This window comes from Tachysurus vachellii, chromosome 20 (assembly GCF_030014155.1).
Source record: "Tachysurus vachellii isolate PV-2020 chromosome 20, HZAU_Pvac_v1, whole genome shotgun sequence".
NCBI lineage: Eukaryota > Metazoa > Chordata > Actinopteri > Siluriformes > Bagridae > Tachysurus > Tachysurus vachellii.
The window spans coordinates 16,596,441-16,619,841 of NC_083479.1; the positions used below are offsets into that span (position 1 = coordinate 16,596,441).

General features: G+C 38.7%; 2 protein-coding genes across 2 annotated transcripts; one reads left to right on the top strand and one right to left on the bottom strand.

Moving 5' to 3' along the window:
* Positions 1-1,330: 1,330 nt before the first annotated feature.
* Positions 1,331-3,930, bottom strand: pcna (proliferating cell nuclear antigen). Its single transcript, XM_060896283.1, has 6 exons — positions 3,507-3,930; positions 2,738-2,835; positions 2,557-2,624; positions 2,173-2,367; positions 1,955-2,078; positions 1,331-1,725 (listed from the first exon to the last, which is right to left on the bottom strand). Exons 1-6 carry the CDS (start codon positions 3,725-3,727, stop codon positions 1,649-1,651), a joined length of 783 nt encoding a protein of 260 aa, XP_060752266.1. The 5' UTR covers positions 3,728-3,930; the 3' UTR covers positions 1,331-1,648.
* An 8,870-nt stretch (positions 3,931-12,800) lies between these two features.
* Positions 12,801-22,708, top strand: trim69 (tripartite motif containing 69). The gene is made up of 6 exons (XM_060896606.1): positions 12,801-13,628; positions 16,699-16,794; positions 16,887-17,120; positions 18,408-18,430; positions 19,399-19,514; positions 19,835-22,708. Exons 1-6 carry the CDS (start codon positions 13,134-13,136, stop codon positions 20,377-20,379), a joined length of 1,509 nt encoding a protein of 502 aa, XP_060752589.1. The 5' UTR covers positions 12,801-13,133; the 3' UTR covers positions 20,380-22,708.
* Positions 22,709-23,401: the final 693 nt, after the last annotated feature.

Consider the following 23,401-nt stretch of genomic DNA (forward strand, 5'->3'; position numbering starts at 1 on the left):
TATGTGAATGCTTCACAGACCACCCATGGAAGCAATATACTATGCGTTGTGTCAAGCATGAGACTGCGAAAGGTAGAGCTTGAAGATCAAGAGCTTGTGGCAAGAAGGGAGCCACCAAAAAAGCACCTGTCAAAAGAAGGCTACCACTACCAGTGTAAATTATGTGGTCAGTCAAAGAACAAATTTACTGGTCATACTCAAATTGAAGGTAAATGGTACTGTCCAGCATCTGGGAAGACCAATGAACAGTGGAATGACTCTTTTGTAATTCAATCAAAGAACATTTATTTAACTTCAAATACTTTTTATTCTATTTTTTGTTATAACCTTTGTAATAAGTTAAAAGCTCTATAGTGGTAGTATTTATAATAATTCTGGGTAGTTATAATAATTGCAATTGAATTAAATAGTAATAATAGTGGAATAAAAAATATATATTATGTTATTAATACTTGTCTTGTTAAATTAAAACAAATTGTTTAAAAAGCATGCTTGTTGAAATAACATGCATTAGTGAATAAAGTGTGTTTGGAGAAATAAGCATTGTGTTAAGCTTTCACTTTTATGGAAGTCTACAAAGAATTTAATATTAATTATAAATATATTCGTTAAAAAAAATACAAAAAAAAAAAAAAAACACTATCTTGCTTTTGGAAAAATAAGGTAAAATAGAGTGTGCATTGAAGAAAACACTCCCCTGTCCTGCCCTCCAACCCCCTCCTTTTTTTTTTCTCTCCCCCACCTTTTTCTTTCTTCTTTCCCCCATCCGAGGCAGTCCCTTTTGCCCTGGCTTAGTGATGAGACAGGACTGGATATACAATGGGTTTCCCTGTACAGGTTCAAACCATGCTCAAAGTAAAATGAGCAATTTAAACATTGTTCCATTCCTAGAGAGAGCAGGAGCTAATCAGTAAAATTGATTGAGGTCTACTACAAACCCACAAACGTCTCTACATTAAGGCATTAAAGCAGCAGACACAAGAGAGACCAATCACAGCTGAGAAAATACTACAGCACTATTTACAAACATACATGACTAACATGGAGAAGAATTAATAATTACAGATCAGATGATGGTTAATTTATATCACATTTGGATCAAACACCTTTGAGCACAAATGTTAGCAGTAATCAGTTTGTCAGCGTTATAGCCAAGTGAGAATTTACACAACTTGATTTTGTGAATTTCCATTTCTAAAAAGCTGAAGTAGTCCTAAACAACCCTAAATACAGGAATGAAATTACTCTGGACTTGTAGACACAAAGAAAGAGATTCTGAACTTATGATAACAGTCATGTACTTAATAAAGGAACAGGTACAAAACACAGCTTTACACATTACAAAATGTTTATTAGAGGGTAACAGAATGAAAGGACCAAATTGGTATATTTACAGATATTTTTATCTACAAAAGTATTCGAATGAGGATGGACAAACCGCTAGTGCTTAGAGAGGCAGATCGGCATGAGAATCAATAAGCAACGGGGTGACAGGACAAAAAAACAAGACTGAAGTTTGGTGCGCACAACTGTTGGGATACTGTTTGGATAGTCTGTTGTGTTTGTTCCTTGATTTGTGAGCAACGGAACTGGCAATATGTACCAGTTATGCAGGCATAGCTGGGGTTTAAGTGGATGATGTGAGAATTCAGGATGACTCCTCATCGATTTTAGGAGCTAGATAGTACTTGATGTGACCCATGTCTGCAATCTTGTACTCCACGACTGAAAGGAGATAAAAAATAAAAATAAAGAAAAATTATCCAAATGGTGAAAAGAGACGAATTAAAAATGAATCAAGAATTAAATAAGTGATTATGTAGGATTTAAAGTGGAAAGCAATGTTATGCATAGCTGGGTTCATGGACAGAAATTGATATTTATCTATTCACAAAATTAGGTCAGTATGTGCATGTGGTTATGTAAAATCTTTATAAGTGATCGTGTCACTTACCAAGTGGAATATCTGCTGACATGCTGAGTGTGACTGTCTTGGATAGAGGAGTAGCCTTGGTGAAGAAGTTCAAGTAGTTCAGAGCAAAAATGAGCTGGACAGGTTCATTCATCTCAATTGTCACCTATTCAAAGGAAAAACGTGTCATAAGCATAACAGAACTGGACATATAAGCAGCTGAAAACATTCCTTGGCTGTATATACAAAAAGACCCTTACAGCCTCATCCTCTTTGTCCACGTTGCTGGTTTGGGAGAGTTTTATATTTCCGGTTCCCAGTTCACCACTGGCAGAAAACTTCACCCCGTCTTTAGCACAAGAGATCATTACTGCATCTCCAATCTGGGACAGATCCCTGCAAATTCGGGCAAATTCACCAGAGGGCATCTTCACTACACAGCTGTACTCTTGCTCCTACAAACACAAACATTAAATTAGTATGCATGTGGCCAAGAATAAACTGGTCAACTTTCTCCAGCAGCCACCTTAAGCAATGTTGCTTTTTCAAGACACTATTACATAATAGTTATTGAATTTAATGTCTCCTCAAGCACCCCAATGATAGACACTTAAAACATCAACACTAAGTATATTAACACTTACTGGAATTCCAAGCTGCTCCACATCCAAGTCCATCAACTTCATCTCATAATCTGAGACTTTCTCCTGATCTGTAAGTATTCACAGGATCGACGATTTACATTTTTGTCCATTTGATAGTTGTGGTATTTATCCCCATGAATAAGAAAATTGCACTAATAAATTCGATAAAACTTTAACTCACTGAGAGTCTCGAAAACCAGAGCCAGAGAGTCTGCATTGTCCTCCGCTCTCAGCGTAATGATGTCTTCGTTCCCAGCACACTTCAGGATCTTGGACATACTGGTAGATGAAATAAATGTACAAAACACAGTATTAACAAACGTAATAAAAAATGTCTGTTAAGCAACACAACGTACATGCTGAATGGAGTAAATTGGGGCTATTAATGATCTCGTGGTAATTCTCTGAAACCTTATGATATTTAGAAATAATTTCAAAATGTTTTCGAAATTACACACAAAAAAACCCCTCAGCTGTAGATGCCAAATTAATTGATTTAGACAAATAAACAGCACGCTAAATACTACAATTAGCAGCTGAAGACAAACGTAACGCTAATTTAATGCTGTTATGCTTCATCAGATTTCTCTGTGAAAAAAAAAATCTTTATATCTCAATTCTTATAATTACGAAGGCTGAACTCAGTGGTTACAGTTAAAGCAAAAGTTTGCAGTTATCCAACGGTTGACAAACAAGGGGTCCTCGTTAGCCAACATGCTAAGACACAGCGCGCCATTTAACTTTCCCGCCAACAGCGGGTCTGCGCGCGAAAATGACGTCACGTTCAGCGCGGGTTTCCTGACTTTTAAAAGAAAAGGGGAAATTTCCGTTGTTCCAGAATCAAACTAAACAAACAAAACGTCGAGACGCAAATACGGAGTGTTAGCAAAAAATAAATAAATTGAGTATTAGTGTCTGATTTCCTGCGTGTCGTGTGTGTGAAGCCGGACCTGCTGAGGTTCACCCCCATGGCGAGGTTCCTGTCACAGCGGTACGAGTCGAAGCCGTCACTGCGCAGTGTGAGCTGCACCAGAGACACGTGAGACGAGTCCATGCTCTGTAGAGAGATCCCAGACGAGCTCACATCCCAGCACGCCTCAGTGATCAAATCCTTCAGAGCTTCCAGAACCTTCTTCAGGATGGAGCCTTGAACCAGTCGGGCCTCAAACATGTCTGCACTTTTTGTCTTTCCTTTACAACACAAGTGATATTTAAACCTACAACGAAGTTAACACGTCTTTACTATGCTCTTAATTCTTAATACCTGACTGAAATATGGTCCTTTTTTTCTGTCAGATTAAATTTAAAACAAAACAAAACAACACGCGCAACAACGGACTCTGAACCGCGGCTGCTGCTAACTGTTTGTGCGCGCGCGAACTTTCTGCTTTTGATAGAGATGCACGGCGCCCGACGTCACTTCCGCTTTGTGTTGCCTCTTCCGCTTTCACGTTGCACATCATATACGCATGAAGCCATAATGTTTCGCAAATCTTACAAAAAGCTCTATTTACGGAAGTAAATATTAAAAGGATATAGATATAAATATTGAAAAAATATTGAACACAATAAATATGGACCTTATTACGACCTTATTCGCAACAACTTTCCTGAGGAAAGGAACTACATATCCCATAAAGCATTGCGCATGACGTCATCAACTCGTTTCCCTCCAAATGTCTCGCAGTCTTTGTGATGGCGTATTTTGTAATTAATAATATATTATTCGAAAGTGATTTAAATAATAATAATTAATAATAATAATAATAATAACAACAAAATAACAATAATAATAATAATAATAATAATAATTACAATAATACGCCTAACAATACTAATAACAACAATATTATTATTATTATTAATAATGACAATAATAATCACAATAATAATAATAATAATAATAATAATAATAATAATAATAATAATAATAATATATTGTTTAGTGTTGATGAATTCTTTTACACTTATATTCTCCGAATATTTACGCCATACAATACCGCTTACCTGCCACACGATGTCGTTGTTTTACAATAATAATAAACCCGGCTCAGTGTAATATGTTGAATGTGATGTGTTTCCGGTGTAGCATAAAAACATAAATCCACATTATCTCTGTTCGATTAAAACCCTACCGTGTGGTATTTATAGAGTACTTGTATCACACCTTGTAATGTGTATCAATAAAACTTAAAAGGGATTAAAGTACACCAGATTTTTTGCATGTATGGATTCTTTATTAATGCTCAGATGCTGCATTTCCCAGGGGACTCTGGGCATTGGGGGGTGTGGTGTGGTGGGGGGTCATTTGCAGGGCTCAATCTCACACATTCACACAACTATTCACACACTACAGACAGTTTAAAGATGCCAGTCATCCTAGGATACATGCCTTTGGACTAGAGGAGGAAACTAGTGGAAACCCCTGAAGCACAGAGAGAACATGCAAACTTTGTGCACACAAGGCAAAGAAGGGAATGCATAAACCTCTTACAAATTGACAAAATACTCTTGTACACATTTGAATAATTTTCATGAGAGTGCTGAAGGGTCAGTAGAATTATATTACTGTACAGTTAAAATGAATCACTGGCTACAAAATATTTGAGAGATGTTGATTCCTCCCACCATTTTTCTTAGGAGTGTATTCCAGTGCCAATATTTCTCTAATCCTGAAGTTCCAGAGAAATCTTGGTCTTTTTACAAAATGTTTATGTGGCAGTGGTTTGTTTAAAGCCTCAATTTAAAGTAGTCCAACACCCTTGAATTAACATGTGAAAACTCCTCATGGGGATGTGAGCACATAAACATAAGCGCAATACAATTTCCCCCAATTCAGAGGATCACAGCGGCCGTTTTGTGATGCCGTCCAAATCTGATGTCAGAGGCTGTAACCTAATCCATGGTAATGACCTCAGTGGGAATTTCTCTCCTCTGCTCCAACTATGGGAAAGTCCACTTTCTAATTTGTGGATGGATGAGCTGAAACAGACTCATGTATCTGAGAGACAAGACATTCTTGTGTCCTCTTCTTTGAAGTATTTTCTTTCTACTTACTACACTTTAATTCTAGGTTAAACTTTATTCGATAGTTTGTTCATGCCAGAAGTCATTTGTAATAAAGTAAGTATGAAGACCAGGCCTGCAAGTATATGGTGGAGTAGAGAGTGATGTAAGCGCTGTGGAATATACAAAACAGTACGAGAGTTCAATGACGTTTCACCCAAAATCACAGCATCAAATTATTTACCACATACAGACCAAACCATTAATATAAGGCAGACACAAAAACAAACAAGCACTGAAATCCCATATGGTTACCGACCTCCTTTTCATTCAGTCATACTTGGTTGCATCATGTCCTTACTTACGTACAGGGTTACAAATTTGTTCCATTTTTCTCCAAAGAAAACTGTAATCAATGTCAGTTATGACCAAGCTGACCAGAGATGTAAAGCAAGATTTATATTAATGGATCCAGGACCTGAAAAAGCATTTACATAAGCACTCATTTAAGGCTTAAACTCATATGAAGAAATAGCGGAGCATTTTTATAATAATAATCTCTATCCCATGCTGGATTTGTTGTAATCTAAACAAACTCCTAGACCTACCTACATAAGCATTTTCAGCTCTCCACATGGACAAGCCTGCAGTTTCAATGGTGTCAAACTATGGGAAAAAAAAGTGAAACTGTGAAGATGTAAGTTAAAGTTAAATTAAATGTACTTTAATTTAAGTTCTTTTGATGTTATTGTAATTTCCATCCGGAAATCTGTGCGCCTTTTATTCTCGTTTCATGGACACTGGAGACAAAACAGGAAATTTCAACTATAGTGAAACAAAGCTGAAAGGAAGCTGAGCTCATGTCGTTTTCTCAAGCAGGCATGTTCTGATAATCAGTTCTATATCATTATCACAATATTCAACACAAGCAATATTGTTGTTAACATACTGTCACAATTTTTGTGTTAACATACATGAAGAGGATGAATTAACAAATAAATGTGCATTAAATTCAATTGAAGTCATTTTTTTACATTTTTACATTTTTTTTTTTTTTTTAATTTTTGTAATTTTTTTTCTGTACATAGTGGCATGTATAAACTGCAACACACCAATCTGTCAGTCACTACAAGTTTTGTTTTTTTTGTTTTTTAACAATTCGGTGCAAACACTAGAAATTCTTCCAAAAGAAGTCCATCTGGCATCAACAACCAGCAGATTCACAGAGATCACATTTCCCCCCGTTCTGATGTTTGAAATGAATATTAACTAAAGCTCTTTAGTTGTATCTGTGTGATTTAATACATTGTGCTGCTCTCACATGATTGACTGAAGGTGCAGGTGCTCATATTATAGTAATAACATTTATTTACCATTTATAGAATAAGTCTCAAGTATCAGTGCTTTTTAACCGTTAAAACATGTAGTTTTTCCACCACAGGAAAGTCTTCAAGATGTAAGACCCGTGTAATATTAGCTGAAAATTTTGTGAATGTTTCAATACATTCAACGTAACTATAAACTTATCATTGTGAAATTGATAACAAAAAAAACGAATAGCTGGTAGATTGCTGTGTTATTTGAAAGATAAAAACTTTGCAGTGTTCTGTTTTAGGAACATAGTAAGGGGTGTGATAGTAGTATCTCTGCTTTATATTATGCCACATCTCACCACCCCACTGTTGATTAGTTTCCAATCGTAATCCTATTTCCTAACAGCTCTAAGTCATCAAGTTATTTTCTTACTTTTTTGGTATTTCTGTTGAGACACTGCACCAAGAGAAATTCCTAATACACCTTGTAATACCATGATTCAGATGTTGACAGTATTTTCCTACAGTCTGTAAAATATCTGCAAATTAAAAAGGTCTGAGTGTCACTCTTAAGTTAGAAAAACCTTTATTTGCAGTCCAGAAAAGAAAAGTAATAGCTCTGTGACTGGGTTTGACCACAACATGATCCGTAAACGTCTCCTTGCTTGTGTAGTTTTGTTGTGGTTTCAAATGATTCCTCACCAACGGTCATTATGGAGTTAGTCACCGCAATGTCCAAAAAAAGGTGGTGTCTGCAAAAAAGCGTTTTAGCTACATAATCGTTTTGCTGCTTTTTCTCATTGCATTGCATTATGTGTAACGCACCTAGAAAACTAATTTGGTATACAATTAGTATACGTTATCTGTTCACTCTGAATAATGTTATGTTAAAAACAATACAAATTCTATCATGTAAAATGCTATGCTCAAAGCATTATAATAGGCTAAATGTATTTTACTGTAAAATATACTGTGGCATAGGACCTTGCTGTAGAGCTATAGTAGCACATTGGAATGTACATACATCTGATTAAAGAATTTAGAGTCATAATCACACCCTCAGGAGAGCAACCTGTAACCTTGAGCGAATGTGAAGAAAAACTAAATTAGAGGTTTTAAGAATTGCGTATAAGGACAGTATGTCCAGCTATAGACAGGCTCTAAAAACTGTTAGGGCTGAGCACCTTAGCAAACTCATAGAAATAACCAGAACAATGTCAGGTTTTTATTTAGCACAGTGGCTAGATTAACCAAAATTCTGAGATCTGAAAACACTATTCCATCACAGTTCAGTAGTGAGGACTTTATGAGATTCTTCAGTGATAAAACTGAAAGTATCAGGAACAAAATAGTTGACGTTCAACCCCCTGACAGCACCTTGTGACACAGTCGGTGAGCTCTACACTCACAACTACAGTGCTTTACAAGTACAGGACAGGAAGAGCTAGATAAACTTATTACTACAGCTAAAGCAACAGTGTGTTAGATCCTATTCCAACTAAATTACTAAATTAAGTTACATAAAGGGGGGCACGGTGGCTTAGTGGTTAGCACGTTCGCCTCACACCTCCAGGGTTGGGGGTTCGATTCCCACCTCCACCTTGTGTGTGTGGAGTTTGCATGTTCTCCCCGTGCCTCGGGGGTTTCCTCCGGGTACTCCGGTTTCCTCCCCCGGTCCAAAGACATGCATGGTAGGTTGTTTGGCATCTCTGGAAAAATTGTCCGTAGTGTGTGATTGTGTGAGTGAATGAGAGTGTGTGTGTGTGTGTGTGTGCCCTGTGATGGGTTGGCACTCCGTCCAGGGTGTATCCTGCCTTGATGCCCGATGACGCCTGAGATCCCCGTGACCCGAGGTAGTTCGGATAAGCGGTAGAAAATGAATGAATGAATGAAAGTTACATAAAGCTGGTGAGCCTCTTCTTAATATTATTAACTCCTCGTTAAAGTCACGTTCCTAAATCCTTCAAGTTGGCAGTTATTAGGCTCCTCATTAGGAAACCTAATTTACATTCTAATGAACTATCAAATTACAGATCTATTTCAAACCTTTTGTTTATGTCTAAAATACTAGAAAAGGTTGTGTCTGTTCATCTGTGCTCCATCTTACAAGAGAACAATGTCTTTGAAGAGTTTCAGTCAGGTTACAGACTCCATCATAGCACAGAAACTGCACATGTTGAAGTTACAAGTGACTTGTTCTTAGTTTCGAACCAAGACTGCATGTCACCATTAGTTCTACTTGATCTTAGTGCTGCATTCAACACTGTAAATCTCAACATTTCTTAGATCACTTACAGAAATACACAGGAATTCAGGGACAGTCTTTAAGTTGGTTTAGATTCTACCTGCCTGGTCGATACCATTTTGTAGATTTAAATGGTGAATCCTCCAGTTTATTGGAGTTAATTATGGAGTCACTTAAGGATCAGTTCTAAGAACTCTGCTTTTCTCAATATACATGCTTCCCTTAGAGAACATCATTAGAAGGCATGGGATTAGTTTCCATTGTTATGCTGACGATACAAAGTTATATATCTCATCAAAACCAGAAGAAATAGCTAAATTGTCTAAATTAACTACAGTAAGCTCGTTAAAGAGATAAAATATTGGATGACATGTAATTTTCTGTTGTTAAACTGAGAGAAATACTATTTATTGGTCCAAAAACCAGTACAGAGAAGATCTCACACTTCAACTTCCATTTAGAGGGATGTACTGTAACTACTAGCCCAACAGTGAAAGACCTGGATGTTATATTAGACAGCGACTTGTCTTTTAAATTCATATCACCCATATTACAAAAACAGCCTTCTTCCACCTTAGAAATATTGCCAAGCTGAGAAACATCCTATCTTTATCTGATGCTGAGAAGCTAGATCATGCATTCATGTCCTCCAGACTGGACTATTGTAATGCATTACTAGGTGGTTGTCCTACATCTTTAATAAACAGGCTACAGTTAGTCAAAAATTGACTAATTGACATTATGCAATGATGTAGAAGTTTCAAATTCACACTCATTTCTCACTCATTTTCTACCGCTAATCTGAACTACCCCGGGTCATGGGGAGCCTGTGCCAGGCGTCTCAGGCGTCATCGGGCATCAAGGCAGGATACACCCTGGACGGAGTGCCAACCCAGCGCAGGGCACACACACTCTCTCATTCACTCACGCAATCACACACTACAGACAATTTTTCCAGAGATGCCATTCAACCTACCATGCATGTCTTTGGACCAGGGGAGGAAACCAGAGTACCCGGAGGAAACCCCCGAGGCACGGGGAGAACATGCAAACTCCACACACACAAGGCGGAGGCGGGAATCGAACCCCCAACCAAGTTTCAAGTTTCAAATTTTAACATTTTATTCAGAATACAACATAGATGACATATCAAATGTTTAAACTGAAAATGTATCATTTTAAGGGAAAAATAAGTTGATTTTAAATTTCATGGCATCAACACATCTCAAAAAAGTTGGGACAAGGCCATGTTTACCACTGTGTGGCATCCCCTCTTATTTTTATAACAGTCTGATAATGCCTGGGGGACTGAGGAGACAAGTTGCTCAAGTTTAGGAATAGGAATGTTGTCCCATTCTTGTTTCTGAACTGAGCGCTGATAACAACTTGGGTTGTCCTTGTCCTGTTTAGTTCGGATGACATGGCGTCCCAGTTTTCCAAAAAGAACTTCAAATTTCGATTCGTCTGACCACAGAACAGTTTTCCACCTGTCCCAACTTTTTTTGGAATGTGTAGCTCTCATGAAATCCAAAATGAGCCAATATTTGGCATGACATTTCAAAATGTCTCACTTTCAACATCTATTGAGAATAAATTATAAATTTATGACATTTGAAAATTATTGCATTCCTTTTTTATTCACAATTTGTAAAGTGTCCCAACTTTTTTGGAATCGGGTTTGTATAATCATATGACCCCAATTTTATCATCTCTACACTGGCTACCTCTTAAGTTTAGAATTGATTACAAACTGCTGCTACTTATGTACAAGATTCTTAATGGTTTAGCTCCCATGTATCTAACCAGTCTTGTAACTTCGCACTTTCTGAGATCACAAAATCTAGGACTTCTGGTAGTTCCCAGAATATCAAAGTCTACTAAAGGTGGTAGGGTTTTCATATTTAGCTCCCAAACTTTGGAATAGACTTCCTGACAGTGTTCGGGGCTCAGACACACTTTCCCAGTTTAATTAAATGTAGACTAGATCTAGAGATTTACCAGTTCCAGTTGGACCCTGCTTCATGAAGTATTACTAAGAGGAGATGCCAACTCCATGTCTTTGAGGACAGACTGTCAGTCTGTATATGTTCACACCTCCAGTGTCACACAAATGAGAATGGGTTCCCCTTTGAGTCTGGTTCCTCTCATGGTTTCTTAATTTACCATCCAATGGAGTGAGTCACCTCAGGCTTGCTCATTGGGGATAAATATAATTACATTTAAATCTATATCTAATATTAATCTTGAATTTTTATATTATATTAATCCTTTTGTATTATGTTTATGTTCTGTAAAGCTACTTTTAGACGTCAATTGTTAAAAGCACTATACAAATAAATTTTAATTTGAAAATTTTAATTAATAACACACACACACAAAAAAAACAGACAATGCATGTTATATTACAACAAATGTGAATGTTCTGTGTCCTGAGGATAGACGTCTGAAAAGTCTCCTTTCATAAATATTTAATACATTTCCCCTTACAGAAAGCTTCACCACATTATGCGCATATTATTTACAATTATACGTTTTATATAGTAACATTTGTTTTATTAATGAAAACATCATTTGTTCACATTAAATTTAAATCAAATTTACTTACACACATTTACTACATATTTTGACTTTGGGACATGGAAGCCAGAGCAACAGGAGTGAGCTGGACTTTTTTATTGTGCTGTTGTGTGTTATTTAAGAAAGGTTCATTGTATTATCTGCACTTGAATATCTGCTGAGGAAGAACGCAATTTGGCTTCAGGGCTGGTGTTTTATAGACAACACAGTTCCATATATTAATTATAGTAACTTTTCAACCGGTGAGTTACTCTACATTTACAATTTTCTTTTACGATGAATGATGCTGTGTGTGAGTGTTGATTAGGTCATAGACATAAAAAATATCAGGAAACAAAAAGCAAGATAAATTATAGCTTATCTTAACAATGCACTTGAAGACAAGGACTTTGTAATGACAGCTTCACAAATGACAAAGCCAACACATAATCTCTCTTTTTACAGAGCATGATGGGAAATGTGTTTTGCATTATGCTGAGTACTAATCACTTTCTCTGCTGTAAGTATTGTGGAGGGTTAAAAAGTTGGAGTGGGTGAAAGTAGGACACATGTGGCTTGACTTACTGGACTGTAGTGCTGACACATGCAGAGTCACTCCAGAGGGTTTTAAGAGATTTTATGAAGAATAACAGCAGGAGTAAACGCTATGAACAGCACTTTGAACTCCTGAATCCAGCTATCTGTAGTCAGTCAATTATAAACTTTTATATGTATCACACACTCAGATTAACCCTTATAGAGCACTGTATAGGGTTCTATGATTTGTGACTCTCTGACACAGGTTCTCTTATCTGTGCTCATGGAGAACCCTTAAAGGTCCTCAGAACAAATGTTTCAAAACAGAAACCCTTAACTTTTCAAACTGTGTCCTTTTTCCCTGTATTTTGGAGTATATGTTCTTTTTGATTAGTACATTGTAATTTTGATGCATTTGTTTTTTTTCTAGTTTTTTTTTTTTTTTTTAAGTTTTAATTAGTTTGGTTAACGTGCTGTTTTTAAACCTGCCTTATAATTAAAGCTTGGCTTGTAAGGATGACGTCAAGAATTGAGAAAGTAATAAGAAGGCGCACACACAAACACGCGCGCGCACACACACACACGAACGCACACACACACACACAAACACGAAACGCCCACCCGCCCACTCTTTTCCAGTCTCCCCCTTTTCCTTTCTGACAGTCAACAGGAAGACTGCCGAGCTTGCCAAAAAGACAAGAGAGAGAGAGAGAGAGAGAGAGAGAGAGAGAGAGAGAGAGAGAGAGAGAGAGAGAGAGAGAGAGAGTACAAGAAACAATCTCCAAACTTCAGGTTGCTTCTCTCAGCAAGAACAAGACAAGAACAATACAAAAAGAAGCCAGAGACCTGCTGCATGTAAGAGGGAGACCAAAAACATCAAGAATTTGCAAGCAGGGATAAGAAACCCAAAAACCTCCCTGATGTCTAACAAGCGTCCCAAGCCGGAAAAAACAGAAAAGCCAAAAATGGCGCAACGACTGAGCCGCGATCTGACCTGCTCAATCTGCCTGGATTTATTTAAGCAACCCGTGTCGCTCCCTTGCGATCACACGTTCTGCCAGTCCTGCATTACCAACTACTGGAGCGGCAGTGGATGCGTGCGCGCACCCGGCCAACCGGGCACGGGTACATCTGGCTCGTGCCCTCAATGCCGCAAAGTTTTCCCCGGTCAGAGTTACCGGCCCAACCGAATAGTGGCCAACATCGTTGAGAGCTACAGCCGGGAGATCGAGGAGGAGAGCGCGACCACCGCGAGCAGCACACCGAGCTCCGCACCGCGTTGCGCGCGACACCGCGAGGAACTGAAGCTGTACTGCGAGGAGGAGCACGAGCTCGTGTGCCTCGTCTGTGCCGTATCTCAAGAGCATCGGTCTCACGTGCTGGTGTGTGTGGACGAGGCAGAGCAGAAATACAGGGTGAGGAGAAGAATTGTGCTGACCTAACACTAACACAGTGTCGGTTTTTGCAAGATAAATCACTTACTGAAGATGAATGAATGATAGCTGGTGGATGTAGATTTAAGAACCTCACTGTACACAGAAACAAAGCTAGATGGCAGGTCAAACAAGGAAGTGCTAGAAGAATTCAGCAGGTTTCCTTACAAGACTTACAAGACCTCAGCAGTTTCTTACACCTATATGTTGTTAATGATGTCCTGAACAGCTGTTAAGTGTCATCATTCCACTGAATTTAGTATGATCTATAGTTTAATGTGATCCACTGTTTTACTGATTTTAACCATATGCACATTATCTTGACTTATATGACGCTGATCTGGCACGGAAACACAAGATAAAACTTGTCTTAAAGTATGCTTACAATGAGCTTCATAACTCATGTGTTGTAATAATGTGGCAGGCTTGCAGACAGGATATTACTACTTTATTAGTGTAGCATTTTGGCTGATACATAGCAGTATAAGACACGCATTAATCAATTAATGTGACTATAAGTCATTATAGTGCAAAATACAAGAAATTCAAAAACAGTGAGTAAAACATTATTTTGCCAACTCTATCTGATTTTCATGACTCTGAACAATACCCATACTCCAGCCCTGGACTCTGCTCCAAACAAAATGCAAGTGCACCTACAGCTCCAAATGTTCAGAATGTGAAGACGAAGAAGGCGAAGCAGACCTGCCTGAGCATGTCACAGGTGATGCCATTGAGACTAGTGAGGTTCTGCCTAAAAAACAAATATAATTAGGTGATAAAGTCTGTGTGCAAAGGCAAATACTTTCAAGTGGATAATACCAATGTGAACTGTACGGAATGATTCAATCAGAGTGAAATTAGGTCAGAGTTGTATCATGCAATAGTAGATTGTTTTTGGGGTGGAGAGAGCTAGGGAGCCAAAAGATGGTTTTTGCTTGAACCTCTTTAAAAGGGTTTAGAAACACCACTAGCTATAGTTAGATACTTGTGGAGAGAACTCATTCAGGACTTTCAACCAAGTCCACATCTGAGTTTACATCTGAATGTTTATAGAGTTTACAGAACGTGTGGGTGGTAATTGTAATCCTCCACAGAGAAGCCAAATTTCCTTGTTTTTTCTATTTTTCAGCTGTTCTACAGCATGATTCATTATTACATCCCTGTCCCATTAACCTAGCCCTTGTCTTACAATGATATAATAATATAAATTCAACATTTATACTGGGGGGCACGGTGGCTTAGTGGTTAGCACGTTCGCCTCACACCTCCAGGGTCGGGATTCGATTCCCGCCTCCACCTTGTGTGTGTGGAGTTTGCATGTTCTCCCCGTGCCTCGGGGGTTTCCTCCGGGTACTCCAGTTTCCTCCCCCGGTCCAAATACATGCATGGTAGGTTGATTGGCATCTCTGGCCAATTTTTCTGGAAAAATTGTCCCTAGTGTGTGATTGCGTGAGTGAATGAGAGTGTGTGTGTGCCCTGCGATGGGTTGGCACTCCGTCCAGGGTGTATCCTGCCTTGATGCCCGATGACGCCTGAGATAGGCACAGGCTCCCCGTGACCCGAGGTAGTTCAGATAAGCGGTAGAAGATGAATGAATGAATGAACATTTATACTAAAATATTGTTTATCTTAGGTATGACAAATATAAAGATGAAATGATGGAAACAGAGTTGCAAATGATCTTCTCATGTCTGGGATCTCAGGATTACAGGGATCAAGACAGATGTTGCAGAACCATTTATAAGTGTAACTGGGTTTATCAAATGCCTAGAGTGCTGAGTTACTCTACTCTACTAGTGGCCAGATTATCTGGAGACTAGTAGTAAAGAAAGGGACCACAAGAAAACGCTGAGGTGAGGCTGGCACTGTACATTTACTACAAGCCAAATCTAGGACTGCAGAAACAGTGGAATATAACTCCGAGAATGTAGAATTTCTGGGCAGCAGTGACTGTAGATTCACTTGTGTAAATCTAGAAGGAGCATTTATCCTAAAACCCTTGATAAGGCTTGTGATTTAGGAACAAAAAATATAAATATAATACTAGATTCTGTTAGCATGGGCCTCAGGTTACACACAGAATTCCTTGGCATCACAAGTTCATTTTTCAGTGCATTTGTCAGCACAACTTTATTTCTTCATTAGTCAGATCATTGATCATTATATGTAGTGTTTGTATTTTATACACAAGACTTCAATAAATTGTCTTCTTCGAAATACATGACTGAAAATAAACGTATAGATCATGGGTTTTCGTGTCAGTAATATTGGTGATGGAAGAGCAGATAATGGAAGAGTTGGTAAGAAGTATTTTCAAAGCCTTTTTGTTTAGGCTTTTTTCAACCATCAGTTTTAAATTTTATTGTTGACATCAGAACACATGAGTACCAGTTGTGACAATCCAATCCAGACTCCTATCCGAAATTGGCAGGCTAGATTGAGAATGAAAAAAAGAGCTAAAACCAAACAGAACACAGAACTAAGGACAAGGTCAAATCAGTTGTCTGTGCAGGGGAATCCATTATAGAAGGTTCCTTTGTCGAGTGTTTCCCCTTTAGAATGGGTTTCAAACTAGAACCTTTAATTAGAACCTAATAAAGAAAATTGGAAGAACCAGTATAAATCTCTGAGTTACTACTAGAAAACAATATCATAGACTAAAAACTTCACTACCCCTTTTGCACTGTGGTTCCCATGGCACTAAGTGCTGCCCTGTTCCTGCTCATGTTTTCTGGCCAGTGGTCTGTTATCTGATTGTGTCCACCTACTCTGTGGTAGTTACTGATTAGTTTTATGTTTGATATCACATTGTGTCCTGGTATCATTGCCAGATTTATGGATGTAAATTTGAGTCTTATCTTTCTTTAAGATATGTTTCTTATGTTGTTATCATATGAAAGATTTTGCAAGCATGCTAGACCAACAGAAGGGTACATAAACTTGAGTAGAGTAACAAGACACTAGGCTGCAACTATCATGTGTGACCATGTATTGAGAAATACCAGAATTACATTTTTTTGGTGTATGCAATATTTTTGTGTTTTATCAGAAGTCACTGAGCAGCTCGGCCACAGCACTTCAGGCAGAGCTGAACACGGCACTGGAGTGCGAGAGAGAGACCGAGGATGAGGTGAAGAAACTGAAGGTAATAGAAGGGTTTAAGAATGAATAAATATACCACAAACTGAACATTTCATACATTATTATGAATAATAAATTTGCACTGTTTTGCTGCAGGAACACACTGCGGACCTCAAGCAGCGTATTGAGGCTCAGTTTAGTGACCTCCACCAGTTCTTATATCAGGAGGAGAAACTGCTGCAGGTGAAGCTGAAGACAGAGGAGCGTCGGGAGCTGATCCGCCTGGATGAGCACAAAGCATTGCTGTGTGTGGAGATATCACGACTGCGGCGTGCTCACTCTGAGATCGAGGAAAAACTGAGAGAGCACGATCCATACACACTGCTGAAGGTCTGCTTCCATAAAAAACACTCAATACATAGTGTTAGCCACTCTGATGAATAATGAGAACAATTCTAGTGTTGCAAATTTTCAGGGTTAATTATTTCTGTCACTTAGTGATACTAATTGTTACCAATAACACTGCTTTAGATTTGAAAGTTTAAAGGGAAAACAACAAAAAGTATGTTAGTTGGGTTCAGTTCAGTTGGTTTGCGATCCGGTGAATGTGAAGGCCATATCACATGGTTTACATCATTTTCATCCTCATCAAACCAGTGAGCTTTTCTGCCATGTAGATATCCTAGAAGACACCATGCCCATCAGAATAGAAATGCTTCATTATAGGATAAAGGAGATCTGTCAGGAGAACTTTGTTTCGATTGTCAGTGTCCCTCCTTTAGTGAGACCCAAAAAATGCCAGCAGAAAAAAAATACCTGTTTTGCCTTAAGTTTGTGACCCATTTGTGTATTGGTTGAGAGTAACATAGAATTGCACTAAAGATAGACTGAAATGAAAATAGTTTTATATAGCTCCGACTCTGACCCGTATGGCTTGACCTGTGTGGCTTGACCCTTTTTTGTTTACCAACTTTTGTTTTTCGTTCATTGGTTCATGTATATTTAACCCTACATATTGTTTACTGTAGTTATATGCTGTATGTTAAGTAACTGAATAATAAACTAGGATGGTTAAATAGCTCAAAATCAAGCATGGACTTTAGTCGTTAACTCATGATTCCACCTGTTTCTCATTTCCCACAAACCTTTTTTCTAGTGTATTTCATGCCAAGTCCTTTGTTTATGCAGTAATTTAAAAATGTTGGTTTTCCTGAGGCTAGAGCTAGGTCCAAGGTTTTTCCCTACTTTTGTCTAACTCTTGGTTTGTTCATTCAGATCTCTCTTTGATTGTGTTCACATCTTCTCCTGAGCCTGGCTTTAGACTGTGAAGTTGGTATACGCCCAAGTAGAGCATTTGGGCCACATTGCTGTCCTGAGTCATCCGTGTTACAAAAATACTTCTCTAGTTCGCTCAGATTATTGAAACAGAATGCGTGCTTAAAGGCCTGAGGGACAGATAGGAAAGAGATGCTTTGTAAGGAAAAAGCAGGAATTAATTAAATGAGGTCACTTTGTCCTGATGGAGGAGATAAAACTGTGTAGCCAAGTGCAGCTTGACAGGGGGATTTCCAGACAAGGCCAAAGAAGGGGTGGAGAGTCGGAGCGAACTGATCTCATGTGGAAAGACCTTAACCTGTTCCCCACTAATCAGTGCTTATATTTCCTTTTTTCTTACAGAACATAAAGACTCTCCTTCAAAGGTGAGAGAAAAATCCAGGGACAGATTTGTATTGTTTTATTTGTTTTGAAATTTCCAAATAAAAATGAAATCATACTCCTTGTACACACTTATAACAAATGGTTAAACCAAGTTCCCGTTAAAAAAAAACCTTCTGAAATTGGAAAGCCAGTTTTAAGGTTCAGGGGAGAGTCCAATGTGTTTACCTATCCTAAAGAGTTCCAAGTAGAACCTCTTTAGAAAGCTAAAAACCTCAGATGTCCAAGAAATTTTTTCTAAGCATGCATTTTTTATATACTACTATAAATATAATACTTTTACAGTGGGTCTGAAATATTTCATTTTGATTCCTCTTCACACTGTACGTTTTATGTGTAACTTATATGTATTTATAACAAATATCTGCCTAATTGCTATGGGACATCATTCAATCCATTAAAATATGGAAGTTATATGGCATAACTGCGTCTCTACCCAACCTGTTGTCGAACGCATTAGTTAGAGAAGCAACCAATAGAACAATGATTGATCTGAAGGAGCTTGGCGAGATCTATAGCTGGGGTAAGCTGTTCACAGTGGAACCATCGCCTGGAAGGGTGATGAGCTGTATAAATTACTAGTTAGAGTTTGTCAGATCACAGGTTGGAGATTCGTAAAACAGTTTTTGTTGTCTGGTGAACCTAAATCTGAACTTCTTGGGCTTACCTAAAAGTGTTACAGGTTGGCGAATCCCAACACTGCTCCTAACTCTCAGAAACCCATCCTCACAGTAAAAGAATAGTGGTGGTAGCATCATGTAACCCCCATCATGTTACCTCTTGTTTGCATCTCTGACTAAAACTGGCTTTACCCACTGTAAACCACTGTATCCATGTGTCTATCGAACAGTCCATCTGTAATTTATTTTATCTGTCGCTGTTCTTAAACTGTATGTCTGTTGGCCTTGCTGTATCTGATGCTTACATGATTTTATTATCTACTCTGTCTCAGGCAGCCACTCAAGTTTGAGAAAGCGTCGCTGACACCACCACAGCTGTGTGAGGGTCGGTTTGCTGGGCCGCTCCAGTACCGTGTCTGGAAATCTCTTAAAGGCAGCCTCTATCCAGGTTCTCTAGTCTCTGGTGTGATTTTATTGCCTGATAAAATTTTAAACCAGACAGTCATTTTTTCAGTATATAAATTCAATGAAACAGCTTAGCATTTTGTTCTTTTGTCCTTTCTATAAAAAAAAAAGTATATTTAATATATATGTATAGTAATTTTTGGAAAATTCTTTAAGGATTCTTGAGATGGTTCCAGCTTTAAAAAGAGTTTCCACAAGGAACGTTTTCTCATTGGACAGTTATTTGTAAGGTTCTAAACCTTTAGCATGCAAGATGGAATGTTTTTTTAATGATTATTGTTTTGCTTTAATAATTGTGCACAGTGCCTTCAGCCATTACGTTCAACTCGAGCACAGCGAACCCTTGGCTGAGTGTGACCCCATCACTCACCTGTGTGCGCTACCAGACCTTCAACAGCTCTGCACGTGACAACCCTCAGCGCTTCGATGCCGCTCTGTCACTACTTGGCAGTCAAGGCTTCACCCATGGATGCCACTACTGGGAAATTGAGGTGTCAAGCAGCGCTGTGTGGACGGTGGGCGTGGCACGAGAATCTGTCGCCAGGAAAGGTGTGATCAAAGCGCTGCCAGCCAACGGGTTCTGGACTGTCTCGCTCTCCTATGGTGTGCAGTATATGGCAGGGACGTGGCCTCCCACTGTCCTGTCCTTGCATGAGCAGTTGGAGCGAATTGGCGTTTACCTGGACTATAAGAGAGGCCTTGTTTCATTCTACAATGCTGAGAGCATGACGCATCTCTACACTTTCCACGACACCTTTAACGAGACGCTCTATCCTTACTTCAACCTCGGCTTTCTAGATAAAGTGCACGAGAACGAGCCACTTAAAGTGTTCATGCCCAAAATCTGAGCCCGGATACTAAAATGAGTGCAGTGCAGAGTTCATTACCAAGGGATGTTTGATTGCATCGGTTATCAAATCATGCATTCTTCTCAGTGTGATATTATTCAGCAATCCATTGTTTAGTGTTTCCTTACCTCAACTGAAGCTTTCTGTTCACTTCTTATTTTCTTATTAGTCATTTTATTAAATGTGCTAAATGAATTGTGCTTGTTCTATCACCTGGAGATTGCACGTTTTAATCCCGAATGAAGTCACAGCCACACGTGTGTGGATGACAGGGGAAGAAATTGTCCTTGCTCTTTAGGGGGGAGGCGTGACATACTTTCTCTGTTCTGTCAGTCAAAGAAACACTAGAAAATCATGGGCGTCTGTAAGCTCATGCATGCATATGATAACACTTTCCTCCAAGTGTGTTTTACGGAAACATGCAGTTGGCTTCGTGTATCTGGAGGAAGCACCTGATCGTTCTTTACTCATCCTGGTTTGTATTTTTTGTGAGATAAATTAGATGTGTGGCAGTTGGCTAAGACTAAATTAGGGAGGAAATTCAGGGGAATCTTCAGGCACCTTTATTGCTCATTTGTCTACCTCTATAACAAAATCCACAGGAACATGAAAACTGGAAGGAAACACGAAAACTGAATGGAGACTAAAAGTAAGGGAAAAACTGAAGTTGTGAGTGTAGACAATAAGGTATTGGTCCAAGATTTTTACTAAAGGCATTTCTTTATTTTGTCATAACTAATTATTATATTGAGAATTATTTTTAGATGCCACAGGAAATGATGTCTCTAAAATGGCAATGCCCTTAGACCTCATAGTAGACCAGGCTGGACCTGGGGTAGATATGGATCTTTACAGTAAGCATTTATGCATGAGGAATCTGGATTATACACTATATAAGGCCAAATGTTTGTGGACACCTGACGATGAGACATGTGTATACCTCTTCCACAACAACCTTGGTATAACCATGTAATCATGGAGCTCACTTTATGCACACAGGGGCATTGCTATGTTGGAACAGGCTTGGGCCACCTAGTTCCAGTGAAGGAAATTCTAAAAAATTGTGTTCTTCTAACTTTTGTGGCAACAAAGAACCATATATGGGTGTGATGGTCATGTGTCCACACACAATTGGCCAAAGAGTAAGTGAGTCTAAATTCAGATGCAGTTTCTCTGAGCCTTAAGTTGTTTAAAGATGCTTTAAATGTTTGTATATGGACATTTTATATGTTCATAAAATGTAAAGCCTTTTTAAATGTTTATCATTTAGACCTGTATAGCGTATAGTGTTCTAGATGTAATATACATAATACACATAACATTGAGGTATACTGGTATACCAATATATAATGGCTATGCATTAATAATGTATTTTTTTTTTTTGTAAATATTTGATGTTTTAAACGATAAGCCAGTGAATCTGTCCAGAGTTATTGACTCTGGAGAGTTTTTATCTATAAAAAATGAAAAGTTTGCAGATGCAGTTGACTTAAATCAAGAGATATATCCCAAAGAGCTGTGATCTCATGTAATAACCTCACATCTTTATTAAAAGCTATGAAAGCATCACAGTGTTTGATAATACCCTTTAATCAGAGATGAATAAATGTGTCAGTATATCTTAATAAATTGATATTAGATTTTATTGTCCTTTTACAGGGGGGTACGGTGGCTTAGTGGTTAGCACGTTCGCCTCACACCTCCAGGGTTGTGGGTTCGATTCCCGCCTCTGCCTTGTGTGTGTGGAGTTTGCATGTTCTCCCCGTGCCTCGGGGGTTTCCTCCGGGTACTCCGGTTTCCTCCTCCGGTCCAAATACATGCATGGTAGGTTGATTGGCATCTCTGGAAAATTGTCCGTAGTGTGTGATTGTGTGAGTGAATGAGAGTGTGTGTGTGTGCCCTGCGATGGGTTGGCACTCCATCCAGGGTGTATCCTGCCTTGATGCCCGATGACGCCTGAGATAGGCACAGGTGACCCGAGGTAGTTCGGATAAGCGGTAGAAAATGAGTGAGTGAGTGAGTGAGTGAGTGAGTGAGTGAGTGAGTGAGTGAGTGAGTGAGTGTCCTTTTAAACTCGCGTATTTAAGAGAAGAGCGCATGCTCAGTGCCACCACTAGGGGGCGGAAACAGCTCGATTGAGGCACCATGGCCCACCTTTACCCTGAACATAATGGTATGTTAATGTTTGACCACCACGTGTTTCAATGCTCTTTAGCAGAGATTTGACAAAAATCGATGAACCTATGTTTTAAATGTTGAAGACCTTTCTTCCAAATGATATTCTCTCAGTTGCTTTGGAGATGGTAATATAAAGCTCTGGTTTAACAAACACATTGCTGTAAATTCTTTCTTAAGTGGACAAATAAGTTGGAATTTGATGAGTGTGTGTAAACCATTCAGCAAACCCGTATAACTTGTAGATTTGGAGGATTTATCCTAGAAGAGACCAAGCCCACCAGTTAGTAAGATGCATTTTGCAATGATTTGGGGATTATCAGAATAAAATAAGATAGTAGACAGATACACTGGCAAATTTACGCTGGACCTTACTTACCTAATATGTTTGGGTTATATAATTAAAAAAAAATCATCACATATGGTTAAGATGTTGGGCTACCAATCAGAAGGTTGTGAGTTCGATCCCAGGCCCACCAAGCTGCCATTGCTGGGCCCCTGAGCAAGACACAGTAAATATATATAACTATAGCTCTATAGATTTTACCTGGCCCAAGCTGTATTACATTCAACTGTAATTGATATCCTCTGGTCCAAAGGGAAAAGTGGACTCACACCCCTGGGTCCAGATTTAAGGGATGTACTGTTCTGCTGATTTACTGTATGCTCACTTTCTCATCCAGAATGTGGTGGAAAAACATCTTTGTAGACCCGTGTGTGCAAGTGTGTATAACTTCCTTCTCTGTGTAGTTGTGGACTGACTGTTCTGACACTCACACACACACATATGAAGAACATTTATTCTAGTTTTTCCTTGCACGTCACCCTAATACTCAACCATCATGTC